This window comes from Gigantopelta aegis, chromosome 4 (assembly GCF_016097555.1).
Source record: "Gigantopelta aegis isolate Gae_Host chromosome 4, Gae_host_genome, whole genome shotgun sequence".
In the NCBI taxonomy this organism is placed as follows: Eukaryota; Metazoa; Mollusca; class Gastropoda; order Neomphalida; family Peltospiridae; genus Gigantopelta; species Gigantopelta aegis.
This window is the reverse complement of record NC_054702.1, coordinates 58,138,988-58,161,612: the sequence shown is the minus strand read 5'-3', so window position 1 is coordinate 58,161,612 and position 22,625 is coordinate 58,138,988. Positions and strand designations below refer to the sequence as shown.

General features: G+C 38.6%; 1 protein-coding gene across 1 annotated transcript; it reads right to left on the bottom strand.

Annotated features, from left to right (window-relative positions):
- Window positions 1-11,313: 11,313 nt before the first annotated feature.
- Window positions 11,314-16,970, bottom strand: LOC121372138. The gene is made up of 2 exons (XM_041498404.1): window positions 16,799-16,970; window positions 11,314-12,129 (listed from the first exon to the last, which is right to left on the bottom strand). Exons 1-2 carry the CDS (start codon window positions 16,959-16,961, stop codon window positions 11,426-11,428), a joined length of 867 nt encoding a protein of 288 aa, XP_041354338.1. The 5' UTR covers window positions 16,962-16,970; the 3' UTR covers window positions 11,314-11,425.
- Window positions 16,971-22,625: the final 5,655 nt, after the last annotated feature.

The window sequence follows — 22,625 nt, the reverse complement described above, 5'->3', positions numbered from 1 at the left end:
ACATTTCAGTGCAGTGGCAGTTGACAGCTTTTTTTTGTTCACTGTGTATTCGGTACTGCATCTTTGCAGACTGGTGCCCTGTCCTCTGCATTCAGGTGTGACCTGTTACGGTGTGCAGACACCTTGCTAATTACCCTCACCAGAATGACACTCGAGCAGTCCTAATTTGTAATTGGCATATATTGACTGTGTGCAGTATTCAAAATTTTACAGTTTTAAAGATTAAATTTTGTTTAAAAAGAGAACTTTGTGGGAATTTTTTCTTTTTAAATGTATCAATTTAAATTAAATTGATTTTTTTTTTGGAAAAAATCATATTCCTGCCAACTGCTATATTTCAATTGCAGAGAACACAATAAGGAGCAAGTTTCTTTTTGTTGTTCAGAAAAATGTCTGTAACTTTTAAAGTTATTGCATAATTACTAGTCCACTATTGGGAATAATTTGACGCAGATTGCCGCCTTTTGCGGCACAGGCAGTCCCCCATTTTACAGGCTCCAATAGCCATATTTGGTATCGAATATTCTTTTTATTCCCTGTATGCAACTTGACATATGTATTTAAATGCCATATGTGAGTTTGAGTGTCATGGTGAAAACAATTTTGGTCTGATAGGCCTCAGACTAGAGTTATCCACCCATTTGGTTGTCCAAAATACGGAAACTAATGCGAGAAAATATAGTTTTCTTGTGATGTGATTAATGGCTGGGGAGCTGCTTAGTATACTGGATTGTTACACTGGGTTTGACAGGTAAGAGGATGCAGTTAGTGAATATGTGCACTTGGTTTACACTGGATACTGCATAATGTCCCCCAGAGCACATTGAAGTCACGCAAAATTTGTGTAAAATGCAGAGAAATGGGTGTGATTCGGTCCCTTAGCCCACGTGTGTTTGTTTACATTGATATAACGCGGAAAAGAGCTGGACAACAGATGTCGTCCTTTCGAGTGTTCAATGGGCCCAGGCAGGTAATGTTTCCCGTGAAATGCTAATGGCCTGGTGAAATTAATAAAAGTGCTACAGCCACTGGGGCTACATGAGAATACATAGTGAAATTAATTGTGGTCTGAGGCCAGCTGGCAGCGTTTTAGCACGAATATGGAGGCGAACAATATGGCGATCTAGTCGTGGTGTCGTAACACGTCGTTGGCCTGGACGTGGACGGTCCCTGGTGTTTCCTGTCTGCTGGTATCTCCTGTGGAGTCTAGTGATTGTTGAATAGAAACCGCTGTGCGATGACTCTACTCGAAATGCCGACTTGAAGCATGCCTAAGGCGCGTTCACTTTCCTCAGCTGTCAACCTTTGCCATCACTTTTTTAACGTTCCCTCATAGACTACTTCATAAATGAAAGTGGCTTTTCACAGACCATCTTTTATCAGCATGATTTGCACATTCAATTTACGTTTTTCATGCTATGCATGCAATATGTTGTGTTTTGGTGTTGTGTTTCATGGAGTGTTTAAGCAATCGTTTTTGTAAGTTATTCGTCGTCATGCATTGTCTATAAGGTAGTATGGTACTTATTCTTTGATATTTTTAATGCTGATATACTCCCCATTCACATTTGTTATCAACTTGTGGTGCGTTTTCAATGATGTTCAGTATATACACATACACACACACACGCGCGCGCGCGCGCATGCATTCAAACATACACATACATACATACATGCATGCAGGCCAGAGGCCAGAAAGGATTTAATTATCCCTTGTGCCAGTGCGTTAATATCTATGCATATAGCAGTCAGCCTTGACATGCATACAATATATAGATATTCATACATCAACACATACTAGCCACTGCCAGGTCTGCCCACTGTTTCATGCACGTAAGCGGGATCGACTGCGTAAATTGTAGGCCCCATGCACGTGGTTGAGTAAAAGACCAACCTTTTTATGGATGCCTCGATAGCTCAGGACGCATCGTGGTTAGTCTGCAATTTGCGGGCGATTCGGTGCCACAGGTTCGAGTCCCAGCAACGGCATGGGAAAATTTGTGAGGCCAGAAAGAGTTTAATTATCCACTGTGCCACTGCGTTAATATCTATGTATGTAACAGTCAACATCGACATACATACAATATATAGATATTCATAGATCAATGCATATATTCATGCATACATACATACATCCAAATATATATATATATATATATACTCTTCAAAAAAAGTAGGGGAACTCTAATAAGACTTTACAATTGCCAAAATTGTAAAGTATATTAGCTGTGGGGAACCGCAACTACAACCGGTAGTTCAGTATTACAGTAGGTTATATGACAATAGTGAATTAATTGGGCAAACATTACAACCGGTAGTTCAGTATTACAGTAGGTTTTATGACCACCAAAGACCTTGAAGGACGATTGGGGTCAGAAGTGAAATGTGAAAGTCGACGGGTTTTTTTTATTAGTAGTGGGTGATATCGCCACGATGTGTCAGACATTCATTCAGTCGACGAGGCATACTGCGTATGAGTCTCCCTATTATGTCCCAGGCGTGTTCAATGGGGGAAAGGTCTGGGCTCATTACTGGCCATGGCATTCGATAGATGTTGTGCTGCTGGAGGTGAGCATTGACGATTCGTGCACGGTAAGCACGGGCATTGTCGTCCTGAAAAACAAAACGTCGACCCACACGCCAAAGGGTGTCAGTATGTTTTCCCGGTAGTACTGCCCAGTGACGCTTCCTTGCATAATATGGAGGGGGGTTCTGTCAGTCATAGTGATACTACCCAACACCATAACCGATCCACCGACAAATCTGTCATGAAATCGCATTGTGACGTTGGCGTGCCGTTCATTTCGTCGTCGCCAGACCCGACCACGTCTGTGAAGGAAGTCCAAAGTGAATAGGGACTCATCTGAAAACATGACACGTGACCGCAACTAATACCCCTGTTCTAATTCTCCCTACACCATTCACGTCTGTGGGCAATGTGACGATCTGTCAAGGTAGGCACAACCCTGGGCCGTCGAGCATGAAGATGGGCTGCATCTAATTTCTAATCGTCTGACCCGTAACTCGGACACTAGTAGCCTGATGAAGGTTTGCCGTTTGAGCTCGATTTCTTAGAGCCTGGTTACGGATGAATCGATCCTGTACTCCTGTCGTTGCCCTGGGACGACCTGAACGGGCTCGATCGTCAGCAGTTTGGGTTTGTTGGTACCTGTTCCATAGTCTGCTAATCACGTACTTCGAAACATTGAAGGTGTTGGCCACTTCACGCTGACTTCTGCCAGTTTGCAGCATGCCAATAGCCCGTAGACGCTCATTGCGTCGAATACGCCGCATCGCAAATTCAAACAATAAAAATTACTAAAAACAAAACAATAACAACTATATGATTAACAGAATGAAAAAGATTGACAGAAATAATGTTTCACAGTGATTAATGAACCTTCCTGGAAATTGTCAAAATCGAGAATGACATCCCACGCACGTGTACGGGGCAACTGTGTGATGCACGTGCAAACTATGGAATGTGTTTCGGTGTGTTGATAAACAGACCTGAACGTTCTTTACTAAGATGTCTGTGGTCAAAACGTATGTTCGGTCTAATAGTTGATATTAACATTAATATTCCAGGTTCCCCTACTTTTTTTGAAGAGTATATATATATATATATATATATATATATATATATATATATATATATATGTATGTATGTATGTGTGTGTGTGTATGTGTGTGTGTGTGTGTGTGTATGTGTGTGTGTGTGTGTGTGTATGTGTGTGTGTGTGTGTGTGTGTATGTGTGTGTGTGTGTGTATATGTGTGTGTGTATGTGTGTGTGTGTGTATGTGTGTGTATGTGTGTGTGTGTATGTGTGTGTGTGTGTGTGTGTGTGTGTGTGTGTGTGTGTGTGTGTGTGTGTGTGTGTGTGTGTGTGTGTGTGTGTGTGTGTGTGTGTGTGGCACCTTCCTACGCCACTGCATTGTTTATATTTAGATTGAAATGAATACTCCTTTTTCTATGCTTTAGCAAATGTAGGTCGAATTTCATCATTGGATGACTATGAAGCGTTTGGGAAAATGAAGAAGTATGAGAATAGTTCAAAGCTAAAGTCTGAAATATTTTTTAAATGTCAATGAGTGACTAGTCAATAATGCATACAATACCGGAACCAAAATATGTCACTTGTACGAAAATATAAGTAGAATCTGAAAATAGAGTAGGTATGCTATAAAATGACCATTAACCATATAAATTATGCTATAAGCATACTTGTCGTGTTTGATTTTTTGATTTTTTAAACGACACCATTAGAGCACATTGATTAATTAATCATCGGCTAATGGATGTCAAACATTTAATAATTCTGACGTATAGTCAGTCTTCAGAGGAAACCTGCTACATACTTTCATTAGCAGCAAGGGATCTTTTATATGCATTTTCTCACAGACCGGAAAGCGCATGCCATGGCCTTTAACCAGTTGTGGTGAACTGGTTACAACGAAAAACAAAGTCCTCGAATCAGTTGAATGGATCCACCGAGGTGGTTCGACGAGGCGAGCACTCAATCGACTGAGCTAAATTCCTCCCCATCCCCCTGTTGTGTTTGAGAGAAAATATAAAAAAAAAAAAAGAAAAAAAAAAAGAGGCAATATTGGTAGAATTGTACAAAGAGAAGAGGTAAACGAATTCTGCCAATAAGCTACATGATTTACAAATGAGAATGGAACAGAAATGTTTTATTTAACGACGCACTCAACACATTTTAATTACGGTTATATGGCGTCGGACAAATGGCTAAGGACCACACAGATATAGAGAGAGGAAACACGCTGTCGCCACTTCTTGGGCTACTCTTTTCGATTAGCAGCAAGGGTAGCCCAGTGGTAAAGCGTTCGCTTGATGCGCGATCGGTCTAGGATCGATCTCCGTTGGTGGACCCATTGGGCTATTTCTTGTTCCAGCCAGTACTCCACAACTGTTGTAACAAATGCCGTGGTATTTACTATCCTGTCTGTGGGATGGTGCATATAAAAGATCCCTGTGTCATATAACCGTAAATAAAATGTGTTGAGTGCGTCGTTAAATAAAACATTTCCTTCCTTCTTCTTCCACTCTGAGTTTGGCACCAGCCACACTCACATTCAACGTTAATACAATATGCATTTAAACAGTATAGAAGACTCGTTTATGAATTCACTGATTCAGTTTTTATTAAATCCTGAAACTGTACCTCTGTGGCATAATTAATTTCGCTTATTACTTTGTCCATTTCTTGATGCATCATCTTTGACGAACTTTTATCATTTGTTCACATTTGTTTTACATATATGTCAGTCAAAGGAAAGAAATGTGTAAGAATGGAAGGTGTCTGTTGCACTAGATTGTCCATAGCGGTTATTCGAGTAGGCTATCTGAAAGTATAATTTTCTTGTGTATAGATATGCCTTTTATATCTGGATTTCGATTGATTTCAAGTGACACGAGCTCAACACCTACGGTAAACAAGCATGGTGAAATGGAATCCCCTTGGCGACAACCACACATTTAAAGAAATTGGAAATATGACTAAAATTAATATTTTCAAAACATTTCATTAACAAAATAGATTGAACCATTTTTTAATGGAAGGACCGAAATGCAAAATTTCTAGAGTTTTATTAATACATTTCCAACTAATAGTATCGAATGCTTTTTCAAAGTATATTGTGAACAACAAGTCGAATATATATTTTTTGTTATTAATCTTCCTTTTAAAAACCTGTTTGTGATTCGCTTATTAAATGCACATTCGTTTGGCTAAATCTCCACATGCTATTTTATAATACACAAAAAGTGTTATAGGTCTTCAATTATTAATGCATCGCCTATCTTTACCGTCTTTGAAAATCTTATATTTTCACAGAGCTATATGCATGGTTAACTGAACAACAAATAAAAAATAAAACCCGACAGTGAAGCCACCAGAACAAGTGCTTTTTTTCTGTTTTGCATGTTTGTGGGCTTTGTCGTATCGCGGTATTTGTAATTTGTTTTATTACCTAACTCATCACTAATTGCAGGATATGAATATACATACCAAAGTCACGCATTTCACCCATTCTGTCAACTTCACAATCGCGGTATAATCTTGAATCGGAGCATGCCCCAACAGAAAACTGCTACAAACAGATTACATGTAATAATTACAATACTACTACTACTACTACTACAACTACAAGTACTACTACAACTACAACTACAACTACTACTACAACTACAACTACTACTACAACTACAACTACTATTATTACTACAACTACTACTACAACTACAACTACTACTACAACTACTACTACAATTACAACTACAACTACTATAACTACACCTACTACTACTTCTATTACTACTACTATTACAACAACAACTACTACTACTACTACTACTACTACTACTACTACTATTACTACTACTCTACTACTACTACTGCTGCTGCTACTACTACTGTTGCTACTGCTGCTATTATTATTACTACTACTACTACTGTCACCGCCGCTGCTACTACTACTACTACTATTACTACTACTACTACTACTACTACTACTACTACTACTACTAATAATAATAATAATAATAATAATACTTCTACTAGAAGTTTTTTTTTTTTAGGATCTGAATGTTTGATGACAAAAGATAAAAGAGAACGGGTAGAATGCATTTAAAAACGTTTTAGCTGTTCAGAGGTCGCTGTCGAAGGGAACATATTTTATTGCATAAAGTATACATATACAAACATTATTGGGCACAGGACAAGGAAATAAAAGCAATTTGGTTTTCTGCTCAGACGGCCCAACGTTGACACAACTAGTTATAATTTAATGAAACAATCTTTAATTTCTCAAATCTGTGTTTGTCTAATGTACTTTTGAATATAATGAAATATTTGTTGGTTAGTGGTCGTGATTTAAGGTAGTTCTACTATTTAACTGGTACAAAGGTACGTAAATCACCTTTATAACATTGGGGTAAAATGAATTTTTGGCCAGTTTATCAAACGCTGACCTTTTTTGACTTATATCAATAGCAAAATTAATTTGGCCAGCAAAAACAACAACAACAAAAGTATTTGTTAATTGTAAACAAAACACATCATTGTAATCATAGTTTAAATAAATGTAACAAACGCAGACTTGGAATATGGGCCTCAGCAGGAACGTTTTATAGATGGTGTAGGTGGGCCCTAGTGGAGAGTTTGTTTGTTTTGTTTAACGACACCACTAGAGCACACTGATTTACCGATCATTAGCTATTGGATGTCAAACATATGGTGATTTTGACAGTCAGAGAGAGGAAACCCGCTACATTTTTCCATTAGTAGCAAGGGATATTTTATATGCACCATCCCACAGATAGGCTAGTACATACCACGGCCTTTGATATACCAGTCGTGGTGCACTGGCTGGAACGAGAAATAGCCCAATGGGCCCACCGACGGGGATCGGTCCTAGACCGACCGCGCATCAGGCGTGCGCTTTACCATTGGGCTACGTCCCGTCCCTAGTTAAGAGAGTTAAGATCACTACGTTCTATGCAATTTCAGTTAAATCTCATGATTTTTAGAATCAATCCAAGATAACCGGCCTCGGTGGCGTCATGGTTAGGCCATCGGTCTACAGGCTGGTAGATACTGGGTTCGGATCCCAGTCGAGGCATGGGATTTTTAATCCAGATACCGACTCCAAACCCTGAGTGAGTGCTCCGCAAGGCTCAATGGGTAGGTGTAAACCACTTGCACCGACCAGTGATCCATAACTGGTTCAACAAAGGCCATGGTTTGTGCTATCCTGCCTGTGGGAAGCGCAAATAAAAGACCCCTTGCTGCCAATCGGAAAGAGTAGCCCATGTAGTGGCGACAGAGGGTTTCCTCTCAAACTCTGTGTGGTCTTTAACCATATGTCTGACGCCATATAACCGTAAATAAAATGTGTTGAGTGCGTCGTTAAATAAAACATTTCTTTCTTTCTTTCAATCCAAGATACTAATAACTAATTTGTATCATATATATATATATTAAAAAGAATTTTCTAACGTTCTACTTTACCTGTTGAACATCTGTTATGTCCATGTACAGAGTCATTGGGGTTGTTTTTATGTCGGCGGAATGTGTAGAACTGTTTTTCGAGTTGATCTCACATTCTAGCGTAGATTTCACAAAGTTTATAGACAAACACGATGGTATTTTCAGGCACATTGCGCCACATGCATGCAAAGCAGAATTTTCTACAGACACGATGGCGTAATCTTTGAGTTGCGCATTGTCTACTGTCATAAAAACAGCTTTATTCCACATAATAGTCTGAATCAAAATCCATGTCACAATTTTAATCCAGCCCATCATTTTAAGTATGATATAGCAAAACGACAAAAATTCCCTTTGAATAATATGCAAACTTGGTATCACGTAACACGGTAATATTTGCACAAAATCGTGTCAGAGCCACACCAGCGTGTTCACGAGGCCGAGCGACAGACAGCCCTGCCATAAACTGTTTAAATGATCAGTATGACATCAATGTACTTATAATGAAGGCTGCCCGGTATATCTATCAGCAGGTGACTAATCACAGCAGTGCAGGAATACTGATTGTCATCGATTCTGCCAAGTGCTGAAATATATACTCGAGACAGAAATATTCGTGTGATCAATAAAATACAGTCAAACCTGTCTTAAGCGGTCACACACGGGAGAAAATAAACGTGGTCGCTTAAGACAGGTGGCCGCTGATTACAGGTTGCCACATATAGTGTCTATAAAACATTTGTTGTTTCTTGTTTTACCGTCAGTATTGCTAATTAACGGACGTGCTTCACATAAATCAACTTTTGACATGTCGGCTCTTCAAGAAAAAATGCACCTGGAATTAATTAAATTAACCGTTCTCAACAAGTTTGTTTTCTTTTTCCATTCATGCGGTGTATTGTCACAGTAAGTGAATCTACAAATGTCAAGCTTAGCCTGCCCAGAGGCAATAAGATGCCTTCCTGTGTCATACTTTCTTAATTGATATACAGTAGAGATGTCGGGACTAAATGGGTACTAGTATTCCTGAAGGTGTGATGATCGGTTATTTGCTGCACCTTACCGCTGTTGTTAAAATATCCCTTTTATATAACAGTAAACATTTACTGTGGCCGCTTAATACAGGTATTTTAGCGATTTGGGATCCGATTTAGATGACCGCTGGCCGCGTTAGTTGACCGCTTATTACAGGTGCATTTACATTATAAATCGTTATAAATCATTAAAAATTAACAATGTGGATGTAAAACAAATCCATTCAAGTAAACAAAAGTGCAGCACCCTCCATAGGAAAGAGTGCAATGTTTCTAACTGCGTTCAGGCGCAGGCGTTTAGAAAAAACTATCGTACCGCGCATGTGCTGTTTGTAATTTTTCACTTTTAAGGCCTCTGTATGAAAACATATATGAAACTTTGTTTATTTATTTATTTATTTTTCAGTTTGTCAAGCGTTCCGGTCCGGCCCGCGTTTTACCAACACTCATCGCTAAAACTTGATGTCAATACAGATAGGCATTACGTTCATACCAGTGAATAGCTTGTAAAATATCAATTTTCAAATGAATTGATTCGTAATTAACACAATTTATACACTGAAAATTATTTACAATTGTTAAAAATGGATTATGAATAATATTCACTACTGCAGAGGCACGAACATGTAGCATACATTTTGCAGATCACATTTCATAATTGAAAACAAATTCTAACAATAGGGAGCTTAAAAATCATCGAAATTAAATGATTTGGCCTTGTTGATCTGGCACATGTGAGGTCAGGTGACACGCACCGAATGTTAATTCATCTTCCTCCATTTCAAATCAATTTCCACGAATTAAGTAGACCCGATATCGGTAATTTTAAGGAATAAACAAAAACGACTTGGCAAAATTAATGGTTTTCAGGGTTTGTAAAATATTGTATTGAGATACTTACTTGTCTGAACATAATTGCAAATGAAACTGTTCACGAACTGTGACGAAAAGCCTCACAAATGAACAACAAGCAGACGACAATAAATTGCGCGAACCGTGCACGAGAAAACAAACCGAACGGAGTTGGAAGCATAACGCAGTTAGGGACGCTGACGATAGTCTTAGAGGAAAGCAGCTACATTTTCTCCATTATTAGCATGGGATCTTTTTTATGCACAATCCCACAGAAAGGATAGCACATACCACGGCCTTTAATATACCAGTCGTCGTGCATTGGCTCGGACGAGAAATAGCCCAAAGGGCCCACTGACGGGGATCGATCCCAAACCGACCGCGCACCAGGCGACCGCTATACAACTGAACTAATTGATTTTAAACCCATTTTTTTTTTTTTTAAAGATATTTTTCGGGGAAGCATGACCCGACCCCCATATAAACTTCGCTTACCACAAGCAAGACCACTCGCATTTTGCACACGCACCCGAAAACCTCAGTCGAGCGTTCCACCGACCTAGTCTGACGCCCCCCCCCCCCCCCCCCCCCCCTCCCCACACACACAGATCCATAGATTGGTAGCGTTCTATCTCTTGAAATACATCACGTGGGGTCAAATATCTTTATTTGTCTTAGTTTTAATACTTTTCCATAAATTGTATCTCTTCAAATCACACCATCTGAAATTTAGTTTTATTTTAATACAGCGATTCCTTTATATATAATAACTTATATAATTTCTTTAAAATATAATAACCTACCGTCGTGCATTTTTAGATTATTAACGATATAGAAATGACAAACAATTCTTATGGGCAGAATGTTCCACGTCTGGTATAGCAGAAACGAAGGAACAATCTATATTGCGACAGTTTGTTTCGTCTCTAAAAAGAAGAAGGAAATGTTTTATTTAACGACGCACTCAACACATTTTATGTACGGTTATATGGCGTCAGACATATGGTTAAGGACCACACAAATTTTGAGAGGAAACCCGCTGTCGCCACTACATGGGCTACTCTTTCCGATTAGCAGCAAGGGATCTTTTATTTGAGCTTCCCACAGGCAGGATAGTACAAACCATGGCCTTTGTTGAACCAGTTATGGATCACTGGTCGGTGCAAGTGGTTTACACCTACCCATTGAGCCTTGCGGAGCACTCACTCAGGGTTTGGAGTCAGTATCTGGATTAAAAATACCATGCCTCGACTGGGATCCGAACCCAGTACCTACCAGCCTGTAGACCGATGGCCTAACCACGACGCCACCGAGGCCGGTTCTCTAAAAAGAAACTTCTGTATTGGAGAAATAAATAAATAAATAAATAAATAAATAAATAAATAAATAAATACATGTATGAATGAACAAATGATTAAATAAATGAATAAAATTTTATTACAAATTTGTATTTACTTTATAATAAAATAGTTTACCTAAAATATATGTTTCAAAAAAAAAAAAATATTAACTGGGTTAAACAATAATTAGTAGTCTTTCGCCACACAGTATTCTTCTAAATTCCAAGGCCACTCTCTAGGATCAAACGGTTGCTTTCTCAGTTCGGTTAAAAAGTCTTCGTTGTTGCGTTCGTACTGTCGTTGTATATTATCCAGACGCGAATCAAGTTTCTTAAGTTTGAGATTAACATCTCGGCATCGATTTCGAAACATCAGAGCCAGGTTGTCTCGAATAACGCGAGCGTGGTCCGTGTACAAGGTCTCCAGCAGCAGCGGGAAATGCTCCTCGTAAAAAGTCATACACTTCGTCCAGTCGACGTTCCCGATCTGCCTCAGCGAGTAGGACCTGAGCACCTTGCGGAACTGCCAGCTGTCCAGGGTGCACGGGGAGTACCGGCTGCCCGTCGGTCGTCGCAGGAGACTCAGCGATGTTTCTGAAGCCGGCTGGACGAACGATTTGGACGGTTCCAGTGTCTGCTCGATCTTCGAGTCTGTCTCTACTGGAGGTGGGGCAGCAGATGGTGATGGTGATGGTGGTCGCGGAGCAGGAGCTGGGATAGATCTGGTGAATAATGGCGGTCTGAGGCTCGCGGTGCCTACTTCTGGAGCGCGGCACCGAACTCGCAGTGTGCGCGTCTTCTGACACAGCTTGGGTAACCGGCTCCCTCTCCTTGTTCTCAGGATGGATTCGGCTTTCAGTAGCTCATCTACCTCATTCATTTGCTGCTTTCCTGAATGAATGAATAAATGAATCAATCGATCAATCAATCAAAATATATTTTTAAAATGCAATGACAAAACAAAAGAAATAAAACAAAACTAAGTACTTCTGCAGCTACTACTACGTGTACTTATAATAAAAAAAAATGAGTGGTTGATTAACTTACACATCAGCACATTTGGAGCTACGACTATTTTGTGCCTAAAATGGGTTGCCACATTAAGCTACTCCTATCAGCCAGTATCAAAGGATCTTTTATACGCACTTTTGCATAGACAGGACAGTATATACCTTGGCCTTTGATTTAGTAATGATGATAATGATGATGACGAGGACGACGATGGTGGTGGTGGTGATGATGATGATGATGATGATGATGATGACGACGATGACGATGATGATGATGACGACGACGATGGTGATGGTGATGATGATGATAATGATTATGACGATGATGATGACGACGACGACGATGAAGAAGACTATATTGATACAATTCTATGTGACAATTCACTGGAATGTCCATCCAAAAGTAATATTAGTTTATGTATCGTCGAGATCGGATGACACGTTTGCATCTATTATGGCACAGCTGGTGTAATAAAGGTCGTGGTATGTCCTACACTGTCCGTGGAATGGTGCATATAAAAGATCCTTTGCTGCTAATCGAAAAAGAGTAGCCCATGAAGTGGCGACAGCGGGTTTCCTCTCTCAATATCTGTGTGGTCCTTAACCATATGTCCGACGTCATATAACCGTAAATAAAATGTGTTGAGTGCGTCGTTAAATAAAACATTTCCTTCCTATTATTATGGTAACTAGACGACTTGACAACGTCACATCATACCACACCTTGACCGACAGACGTTGTTTTGTTTGATATAATACTCTTCAAAAAAATAGGGGAACTCTAATAAGAATTTACAATTGCCAAAATTGTAAGGTATATTAGCTGTGGTGAATGGCTATATGATAATTGTGAATTAATTAGGCAAGCATTACAACCGGTTGTTCAGTATTACAGTAGGTTTTATGACCACCAACGATCGTGAAGGACGATTGGGGTCAGAAGTGAAATTTGAAAGTTGACGTTTTTTTATCAGTAAATCGCAAATTCAAACAATAAAAATGACTAAAAACAAAACAATAACAACTGTATGATCAACAGAATGAAAATGATTGACAGAAATAATGTTCCACAGTGATTAATTGACCTTCCTGGAAATTGTCAAAATCGAGAATGACACCCCACGCACGTGTACGGAGCAACTGCGTGATGCACGTGCAAACTATGGAATGTGTTTCGGTGTGTTGATAAACAAACTTGGGCCCCGTTCCACAAAAGAATTGTAGCTGAGGTTAATTGTAGTGACTTAAGGTGAGTTTTACAACTGGCACCGTAAACGTTACAGCCGTTCCACAAAGCAACCTTACAGTAGTCGTAAATTCCCCTTTAATGATTAATACATTTTTTGCAAAGAAGTGCGAATTAGTTAAATAATAAATTGGTTACCGACTTTTCGGAACATCTTGGATGTATTTATTGGTATCGGACATCCATGAAGTAACTTTGTCAGTTTGTGTGCTAACCGACATGAGAGTTATCTCCCATATTTTCGTGTGACGGTCGTATGGCCTAAAATGTTTTTCATCGAACGCCGACTTTCATAAAAGGTATTTGGTATATATTAGATCTATTTTTACACAATAAGTTAGTATCTTTCTTAGAAATTTATCAAATCATCATCTGCCATTTTACATCTACGTTAGTGGCTTACAACTGCCTCGTACCTATTGTAAATTTTCACAGTAATTTACGACGATAGTAAGCTACGCCGCGTCGTGGACGGGCTGGCGATCGTAGACACAAATTAAGGTAGCGATGGTAGGTATTTACGGCGATAGTAGTGCTAAGATAGCTTCGTGGAACGGGGCCCTGAACGTTCTTTACTATGATGTCTGTGGTCAAAACGTATGTTCAGTCTAATAGTTGATATTAACATTAATATTTCGGGTTTCCCCTACTATTTTTGAAGAGTATATAATATGATGCTGGTGTTATGCGCCTCGCTGTGTCTAATGTTGGTGCATAATATATATATGTTGCTATGACAATATAAATCAGATATTAACTATGTTTCCCCGTTTCAACGTCACATACTATTATTTCTCTCTATTGTAACTTTATCTAGATTTGTTACAGGTTTGTAGATTAAAGGGACATTTCTGAGTTTGCTGCATTGTAAGATGTTTCCGACTAATAAAATATTTCTACGATTAAACTTACATATTAAATATATTTTCTTGTTTAGAATATCAGTGTCTGTATATTCAATGTGTTTCTGGTCGTCTTAATATTTGTAAAAAGCCCAAACTGGATTTTGTCTTCAAATAATTTCGTACGTACAAAAAGATATATATTAGGAAATAAAATGAAATTTAAACTAGTACAAATATTAGAACGATCAGAAACACGTTTAATATACAGCCACTAATATATTATGCAAAAATATTTTTTTATATATGCAATTACAATCGTTAAAAAGTCTCTGTTAGTCAATGAAATCTTTAAAATTTCAGCAAACTCAGGAATGCCCCTTTAAGCAAACTTATAGTCCATGGGCCAATACCCCAAAATTCACATTATGAGAGAAAAAGGCTCACTATATTTGTTTTGAAAGACCATCACCGTGGGCATATTTTTCAGTACGATGGACATTCTCAAGTGGTAGCTTTATACCTTTTTGGGATAACATGTGTTTTTGGGGGTAAAATCACGTTTTTTAAATTTACCTTTACGAAGTGACAGGTCAGTTATACTTGAATCTAAGATAAAACGTGCTAAAATGCCTGATAGAAATAACGTTATTAACAGCAGTAAAAAAAGTTAAAGACATTTATAAAGATATTCTTTGTGACTTACACATTATTATTCATTGTTTATTTACGTTTGGATACCGCTCCAGTGACGGATCCAGAAAATCCATTTAGGGGAGGCCCCAAGGACATGAGGCGCAATGACAAGGGAACTTTGGGGGAGGTTTGGAGGGGATCGTAAAAAAATGAAAATGAATATATAATAAAATTATAACTGTAGCAAAAATTGGGGGGGGGGGGGGGGGACGGGCCCCTGGGGCCCCCCTAGATCCGCCTCTGCGCTCTCATCCTGAAATAAATTAACGAATAATAACACTTTCGAGCACGTCAAAATCATGTGAAGCGTTCGTGGGCCGAGTTCAGCGAGACCGAGCAGATAAAAAGTAAAGTTTGTTTTATTTAACGACGCCACTAGAGCACATTGATTTTTTTATCTTATCATCGGCTATTGGACGTCAAACATATGGTCATTCTGACACTGTTTTTAGAGGAAACCCGCTGTCGCCACATAGGCTACTCTTTTTACGACAGGCAGCAAGGGATCTTTTATTTGCGCTTCCCACAGGCAGGATAGCACAAACCATGGCCTTTGTTGAACCAGTTATGGATCACTGGTCGGTGCAAGTGGTTTACACCTACCCATTGAGCCTTGCGGAGCACTCACTCAGGGTTTGGAGTCGGTATCTGGATTAAAAATCCCATGCCTCGACTGGGATCCGAACCCAGTACCTACCAGCCTGTAGACCGATGGCCTGCCACGACGCCACCGAGGCCGGTCCGAGCAGATAAATGTCCGCTAAACAGGTTTATGCATTTCACAATCTGATTAAAATTAGCTCCACTGGTTAATAGACCAGTAGGGCTAATTTTAATCAGATTGTGCATTTCAAATCACAGTAAACCAAATGGCCACGTCGGGAAGCAATCAAATAGTTCGCGAACGTTAGCGAAATGGTTTGTTGGCTGAACTTAGTACTACCCCCACACTCCAGATATCGTTCCTACGGCCCTATCCCTGTCCCAAGTCGGGCCGCCTATTTTCTCTAATTTTAACACAAAAATCATTGATGTTAGCTGAACTAAACTTAAGTGATACGAGTCTTAGATATGAGGTTATACACCTGTACCTGTATCATGTATTTACTACTACCATATTATAATAATGTTAGGTACTTTTATTACCACTTCATGACTCCTTTTTTTAATTCAATTCAAAAATATAGTTACGTTGTATATTATAATATATAATCCTTCTTTGTTAGAACTTGATAGAAAGTATGTTGCCTTCGTGCCCCTCTTTTGAAGGAACAGTTTGCCTTGGTGCCCCTCCAACTTGCCACGGTGCCCTAATGTTTGTTATTAAACCGAAATTCGACCCCTGCCGCTTTTATGAAAATCTCGCATCACCAAAGCCCCCCCCCCCCCCCCCCCCCCCCCCCCCGCGTACGGGTCTGAATGGCTATTTAGAGTAGAAAAGTCGGAAAGGAGTTTAACTTATCAAATACTTGTTGCTTTTCAACACAATAAATAAGACAGTTTAAAATAAAATATTTTTCATCTTCCACAGCTTGGGAATTACAAACAAAACAAGTCCTCTATTCAATTTGTTGGGGTTTTTGGTGGGTTTTTTTACATTTACAGAATCTTACAGAAGTTCAGTATGAAAATTGTCCACTAATTCTCATTTTAGGTAATTGTCTGCGTTATACCAATATTCGGTGTCGGTCCAGTGATTCTATAAACGGTCTTATACGGGAATTGCAAACGTCTGTTAATTGATACAATGTTGCAAATGTTCTTACTTTTATCTTGACCTGGTCCGAACATGTGGCTACCAACCAACCCTCGCCAGATGTACAGTCTGGACACGGACGATGAAGCAAAGACATCCATTATAATTATTACTCTTAAATTTTTTTTTTCCAAAAAAAACCTCACGCTTAAGACCGCTTGATATGACGTCATCTCACTACCATCTAAAGTTATCATTCACCGCTTTAGTATGACGTCACGTCCAATTATTAATGACAACCTACGAGCACTTTACAGTTATGTTAGTCTCAAACTACCAACTGTCAACAGAACGTTGGCCCACTTTCTGCTGTTACAACTTCTACGACTGTCCATTAACGGCTAATCTGAACGCACCCGTAGTAAGGCGGGAGTTAGGGGAAATTACAACGCAACCGTCGAGTTGGACAACTTTCTGCTGGCAGTTGGTAGTCTGGGACTAGCATTAGGCCTACACTTTTTAGTTTTGTTTAAAATTCCAAACATTATTTCCTCTGGTGGAGGAATATTTTATAGGCGTCGGAAACAGGCGGGGCGCACTAGCAGTCATAACCCACCTCCCTGGTTGAAAGGAAAATTAAATGAAGTGTCTGGAGTTTGCAATCCTTCTTTTAGTTAAAGGGACAGCCACTAGTTTCAACGCGTGAAAATCAACACTTAAGTTAAACCTGTAACAGATTTGGATAAAGTTACAATTGAGTGAAACATGAGTCTGTGACTTTGAAATGGTGAAATACCCTCTAAAAACAGACTAAAACTGTTACTTCTCAGACGCACGTGCGGTTTTAAAAATATGAGAAATGCAATTTGTGATATTCAAAACACCAGGATGACCAAAAACACTTCGAATGTACGGAAACTGATAATCTAAACCATAAAATCTAAGTAAAATATGATTTTAGTTATCAAAAACAGCTATAATAGTCAGAAATATGCCTTAGTGTTTAAAAACTAAGGTACGTCCTTTTAAGAAAATCAGTGTGTGAATATCCCGAATGTTTCTGGGCACCGTTTTACGAAGTGATCTTTAGCATGGACGTCAATCGGTGGGGGACGAGGTGGGGGGGGGGGGGGGGGGGGGGGGCGTTCCTCCACTTTTCAGCTAGTGTAGACAGCATACGAAATGTCCTGTCCCCACATTCTCATTTCAGATCAAAGAAATATCTGCTGGCATATAGCGTAACTGATCACCATTTACCGGCCTCGGTGGCGTCGTGGTTAGGTCATCGGTCTACAGGCTGGTAGGTACTGGGTTTGGATCCCAGTCGAGGCATGGGCTTTTTAATCCAGATACCGACTCCAAACTCTGAGTGAGTGCTTCGCAAGGCTCAATGGGTAGGTGTAAACCACTTGCACCAACCAGTGATCCATAACTGGTTCAACAAAGGTCATGGTTTGTGCTATCCTGCCTGTGGGAAGCGCAAATAAAAGATCCCTTGCTGCCTGTCGTAAAAGAGTAGCCTATGTGGCGACATCGGGTTTCCTCTAAAAACAGTGTCAGAATGACCATATGTTTGACGTCCAATAGCCGCTGATAAGATTAAAAAAATCAATGTGCTCTAGTGGCGTCGTTAAATAAAACAAACTTTACTTTGATCACCATTTCGCCATTCGACCATTCGTATAGTCACAATATATATAGATAAATGCAACCAACCTAATTATTTAAGTAGCCTCCAGTAAACGTCTTCGCTTATTTAGAATTAACAACAGACCAATAATATATTATAGTCCTGTTCAATTATTTAGACCCTAAGTGTTTTGCAAATGCTACGTTTAATTCCTATTCAATCCTCGTTTTCTTTACATTTGCATAAAAACAAACCCAAACCCCGACAGGTTTTATATACAATTCATCATCTAAAATACACAAAGTTGACTTATTCTCATTTTACAAAAATCTCTGTATGTTTTGAATGCAGGTTCGTTCTCCTATAAATAACTTAAGGTGGCCTTACCGCTAAGACCATCTTAAGGTCATTAGTTAGTTGATCACTTAAGGTGGTCTTACCGCTAAGACCGTCTTAAGGTCATTAGGTAGTTATGAACTTAAGGTGATCTTACAGGTGATCTTACCGCTAAGACCGTCTTAATGTTATTAGGTAGTCGTGCCCTTAAGGTGATCTTACCGCTAAGACCGTCTTAAGTTCATTAGGTAATTGTTCACTTAAGGTAGTCTTACCGCTAAGATCGTTTCGTGAAACGGGACCTTGCGGTTAGTTTTACTATTGAAATAGTATTGCGATAGTTAAAATATTATTCTGATAGTATTGCAATAGTATTGTGAATTCTTAAAATGAATGTATGTATGTATGTATGTATGTATGTATGTATATATGTGTATATATATATATATATATATATATATATATATATATATATATATATATATATATATATATATATATATATATACCAATTATATAAGGAACAACTAATTTTAGAAAAATACATTAATATACTTTCACCTTTTTTTTCTTGTTACACATTATATAGTCCTGACCACTGTTTGCACGCTAATTTATAAGTTTCATTAGGGTTTTTTTCATTGAATTATTTCTTTCTTTCATTATTTGGAACGAATAATATGTTTCAGTCTAAATAATAAAAAACTTCGCCCCAATTGTTTTTTAGAATAACATACACATTCCTTATGATCATAGATTTTATTCGTGTCGAGTACAATGCAAATATACCATGAATTGTAATCAACAAATCGGCGTTATTATTTGTACATGTGTGTTCATGACATATACAATGGTTTACAATTCCAACCAATCCGTTTCGTTGTTTTTACAATGTAGATAGATAATGGTTTATATCCAACCAATCAATAGCCCTTTAATTATAGCCACGACTTATTTATATTTATAATTGTTCATTCGCTTTTGTAACTTTATAATTAATTGAGTCTTGCTCGTCGCAGTACACATTTTAATGATGGAGAAAAGGTGTTATTTTAAATGGAAATACGTACAGAAATCCCCAGACCATTTATCAGAAAATTCTATTAGAGAATGTTTGTTATGGTTTAAAGATCGAAATGAATGTGTACAAGATGCTAAAACCAACTACCACGATGCCACACAGCAGTCCAAACTTGTGATTATTAGAAAAAACGTACCCAAGTATCATACAGACGAGATGGACTCTGCCAATATGAAACTCTACATTGAATCTCTACTGACATTGTGCTATAGCATGGAAATAGCCAAGAATATTAAACGGTTGAATAAGGAACTGTGTTTTGGATGCATGTTTGACGAGGAAGTTGTTCACACATGTCTAGACATGCCTGATAGAGAGAAAGTTGAACACTACTACTCAATGGCTTGGTCAGAACTGGACGAAATGGGCGTCATCCACAAATGGATTAGTGTGTTACGAAATGACCCTCAGACACAGGATCGCATACCTTCTAGCATGCTGCATTCTTATCAATGTCGAGATTATTTAGATGCCTGCATTAAGACAGCCAACTGGTTCGAGACTTTAAAATCACAAGTTTTAAAATACGTGCAACTTGAACGTCTTTTCCCCAGTTGAAAAAACAAAACACCCACCGGTTTCTTTTCTTTTTTTAACATTATACAGGATGTTCTGTCGTTGCATTGTAATAGGCGACACAAGACATGATGACAGACACATACACAGATTATGTGACTTTTAATTCCAATTGCACTAATTGGAATGTGCTTTTAAAAAAAACACACCCCAGCCTATCATCATTTACAAACTGATCATGTCAAACGATGCAATCATCGAGGACCATGGCTCATGCTGGTTTTGTGTGTTTTTCTTTCAAGTTCGAAATCGTGCTGAAGGGATAGGAGACTATCGATAATCCATGGGTGGAGCACAAGAAAGGGGCATCAAACTGCGACTATATTAATATGGTTGGCGTTATCGAGAAGAAAAAGAAAAACATGTAACCAAAATTCCTTTTACATTTGATTGATTGTATTAGAGCATTGTGAATATATGATGTATAAATTGATTATCGTTTGTTATTGTATTTATATAGAAGCAATTTTATTTGAAAATCATTTATATCATGGATAGCGATAAGAAACAGTCTGTCAAGGTGGACGATAAGAATGATTTAGAACAGTATTATTTTAACCCTCGTACACCTGGGGCATTTTACGGTCCATCTAAATTTCAAAAGTCTTTGAAGAGACGCGGATTATTTAATATTAAACTCAACAATGTGAAAGAGTTTTTAAGTGATCACGAAGCATATAGTCTTCACAAACCAGTAAGACACAGATTTCGTCGTCTCAAAGTCAGGGTGAACTCAATGAACGAAATGTTTGATGTCGATTTAGCTGACATGTCTCGTTACACCAAGTGGAATGATGGCATACGCTATATGCTTGTGGTTATTGATATACTATCTAGATATGCATGGGCCGTGACATTAACCAATAAAAAGCCTGAAACAGTTTTGGAAGGTTTTAAGTCAATCCTACAAGAGGGTCGTGTCCCTAAGAAGGTACGGGTGGATGGAGGATCTGAATTCAAAGGTGCTTTTAAAACTTATATAGAAAATCAAAATATAAAACTCATCATTACACACAATGAAAACATTAAGAGCAATTATGTCGAAAGATTTAACAGAACTTTAAAGTCTCTCTTGACAAGATTCATGACACATAACAACACGAAGCGATACATTGATAACTTGCAAGATCTGATTCACAATTACAATCACACTCAACACTCGTCCTTAGGTAAATGGGCTCCAGCAGATGTGAATAGCGACAACGAGGTAAAAGTGTGGAAACATCTGTATGTAAAACCCATGATGGATCGAGTAAAAGCAAAGAAACCAATACAAAAGTTTATATTTAACGTGGGTGATCTGGTTAGAATGTCATATCTAAGGAAACCGTTCAGTAAAGAACTAGACCTGCGTTGGACAGAGGAGCTATTTAAAGTAGCCTCGCGCACACGTCGTCAAAGAATACCTATTTATCATCTGAAAGACTTTCATGATGACATAATTAAAGGTAGTTTCTATACCAATGAGCTACAGAAAATCAACAAAGACCAAGACGTGTTGTGGAAAGTGGAGAAAATACTAAAGAAAAAAAGACAAGGTGGGAAAACCTACTTTCTAGTCCGGTGGCTTGGATGGCCTGCCTCTTTTGATTCATACATCGAGGAAAGTCAAGTAAAAGACATCTAACAATGGAGAAATATATCATATTGAACAACATGGATTCTAAAACAATTTTTCCAGACAACAACCCATATCATTTCCGAGTAAAGTTAAACCGGAGATTAACGTTTGAAGGTGTTTGGATAGTGTCTCTCGCGGAGCTGAACTTTGGGGAAATCGACATACATGGCATAAATGACCTACAAGTAGACGTGTTGTGTAATTTGTGTGACAGTAGCTTAGTGGGCGAAGGTTTCGTGCCACTGCTGAGACACGTGGATTTAAGAGATGGTCCACGATACGAATTTAACACACTGTGGAACATACCCGTTGTTGTGAAGGACAGTGATTACATTGATATTTCTATAAAATCGGCTTCGGACACTCCAGCCTCATTCATCAAAGAGACGACGAGTGTGACACTACTGTTGAGACGTTATCCATTTCTGGAGTAAATTACCATGAATCGGAAACTTTACGTGCCTGATGTGAATAAATGGTTAAAGTATTTTGATAAACGAGGAACGAATGTTGTTCATTCAAATAAGCAGATTGGATCTGGAGTTGGGAACTACAAAGACAAGTGGTTATCTTACATGATACCGGTCGTGCCCAGACATGTAAACAGTGATGAGGACAAAAAGAAAATCTCAACTAAAATAGAAGTGACGTCA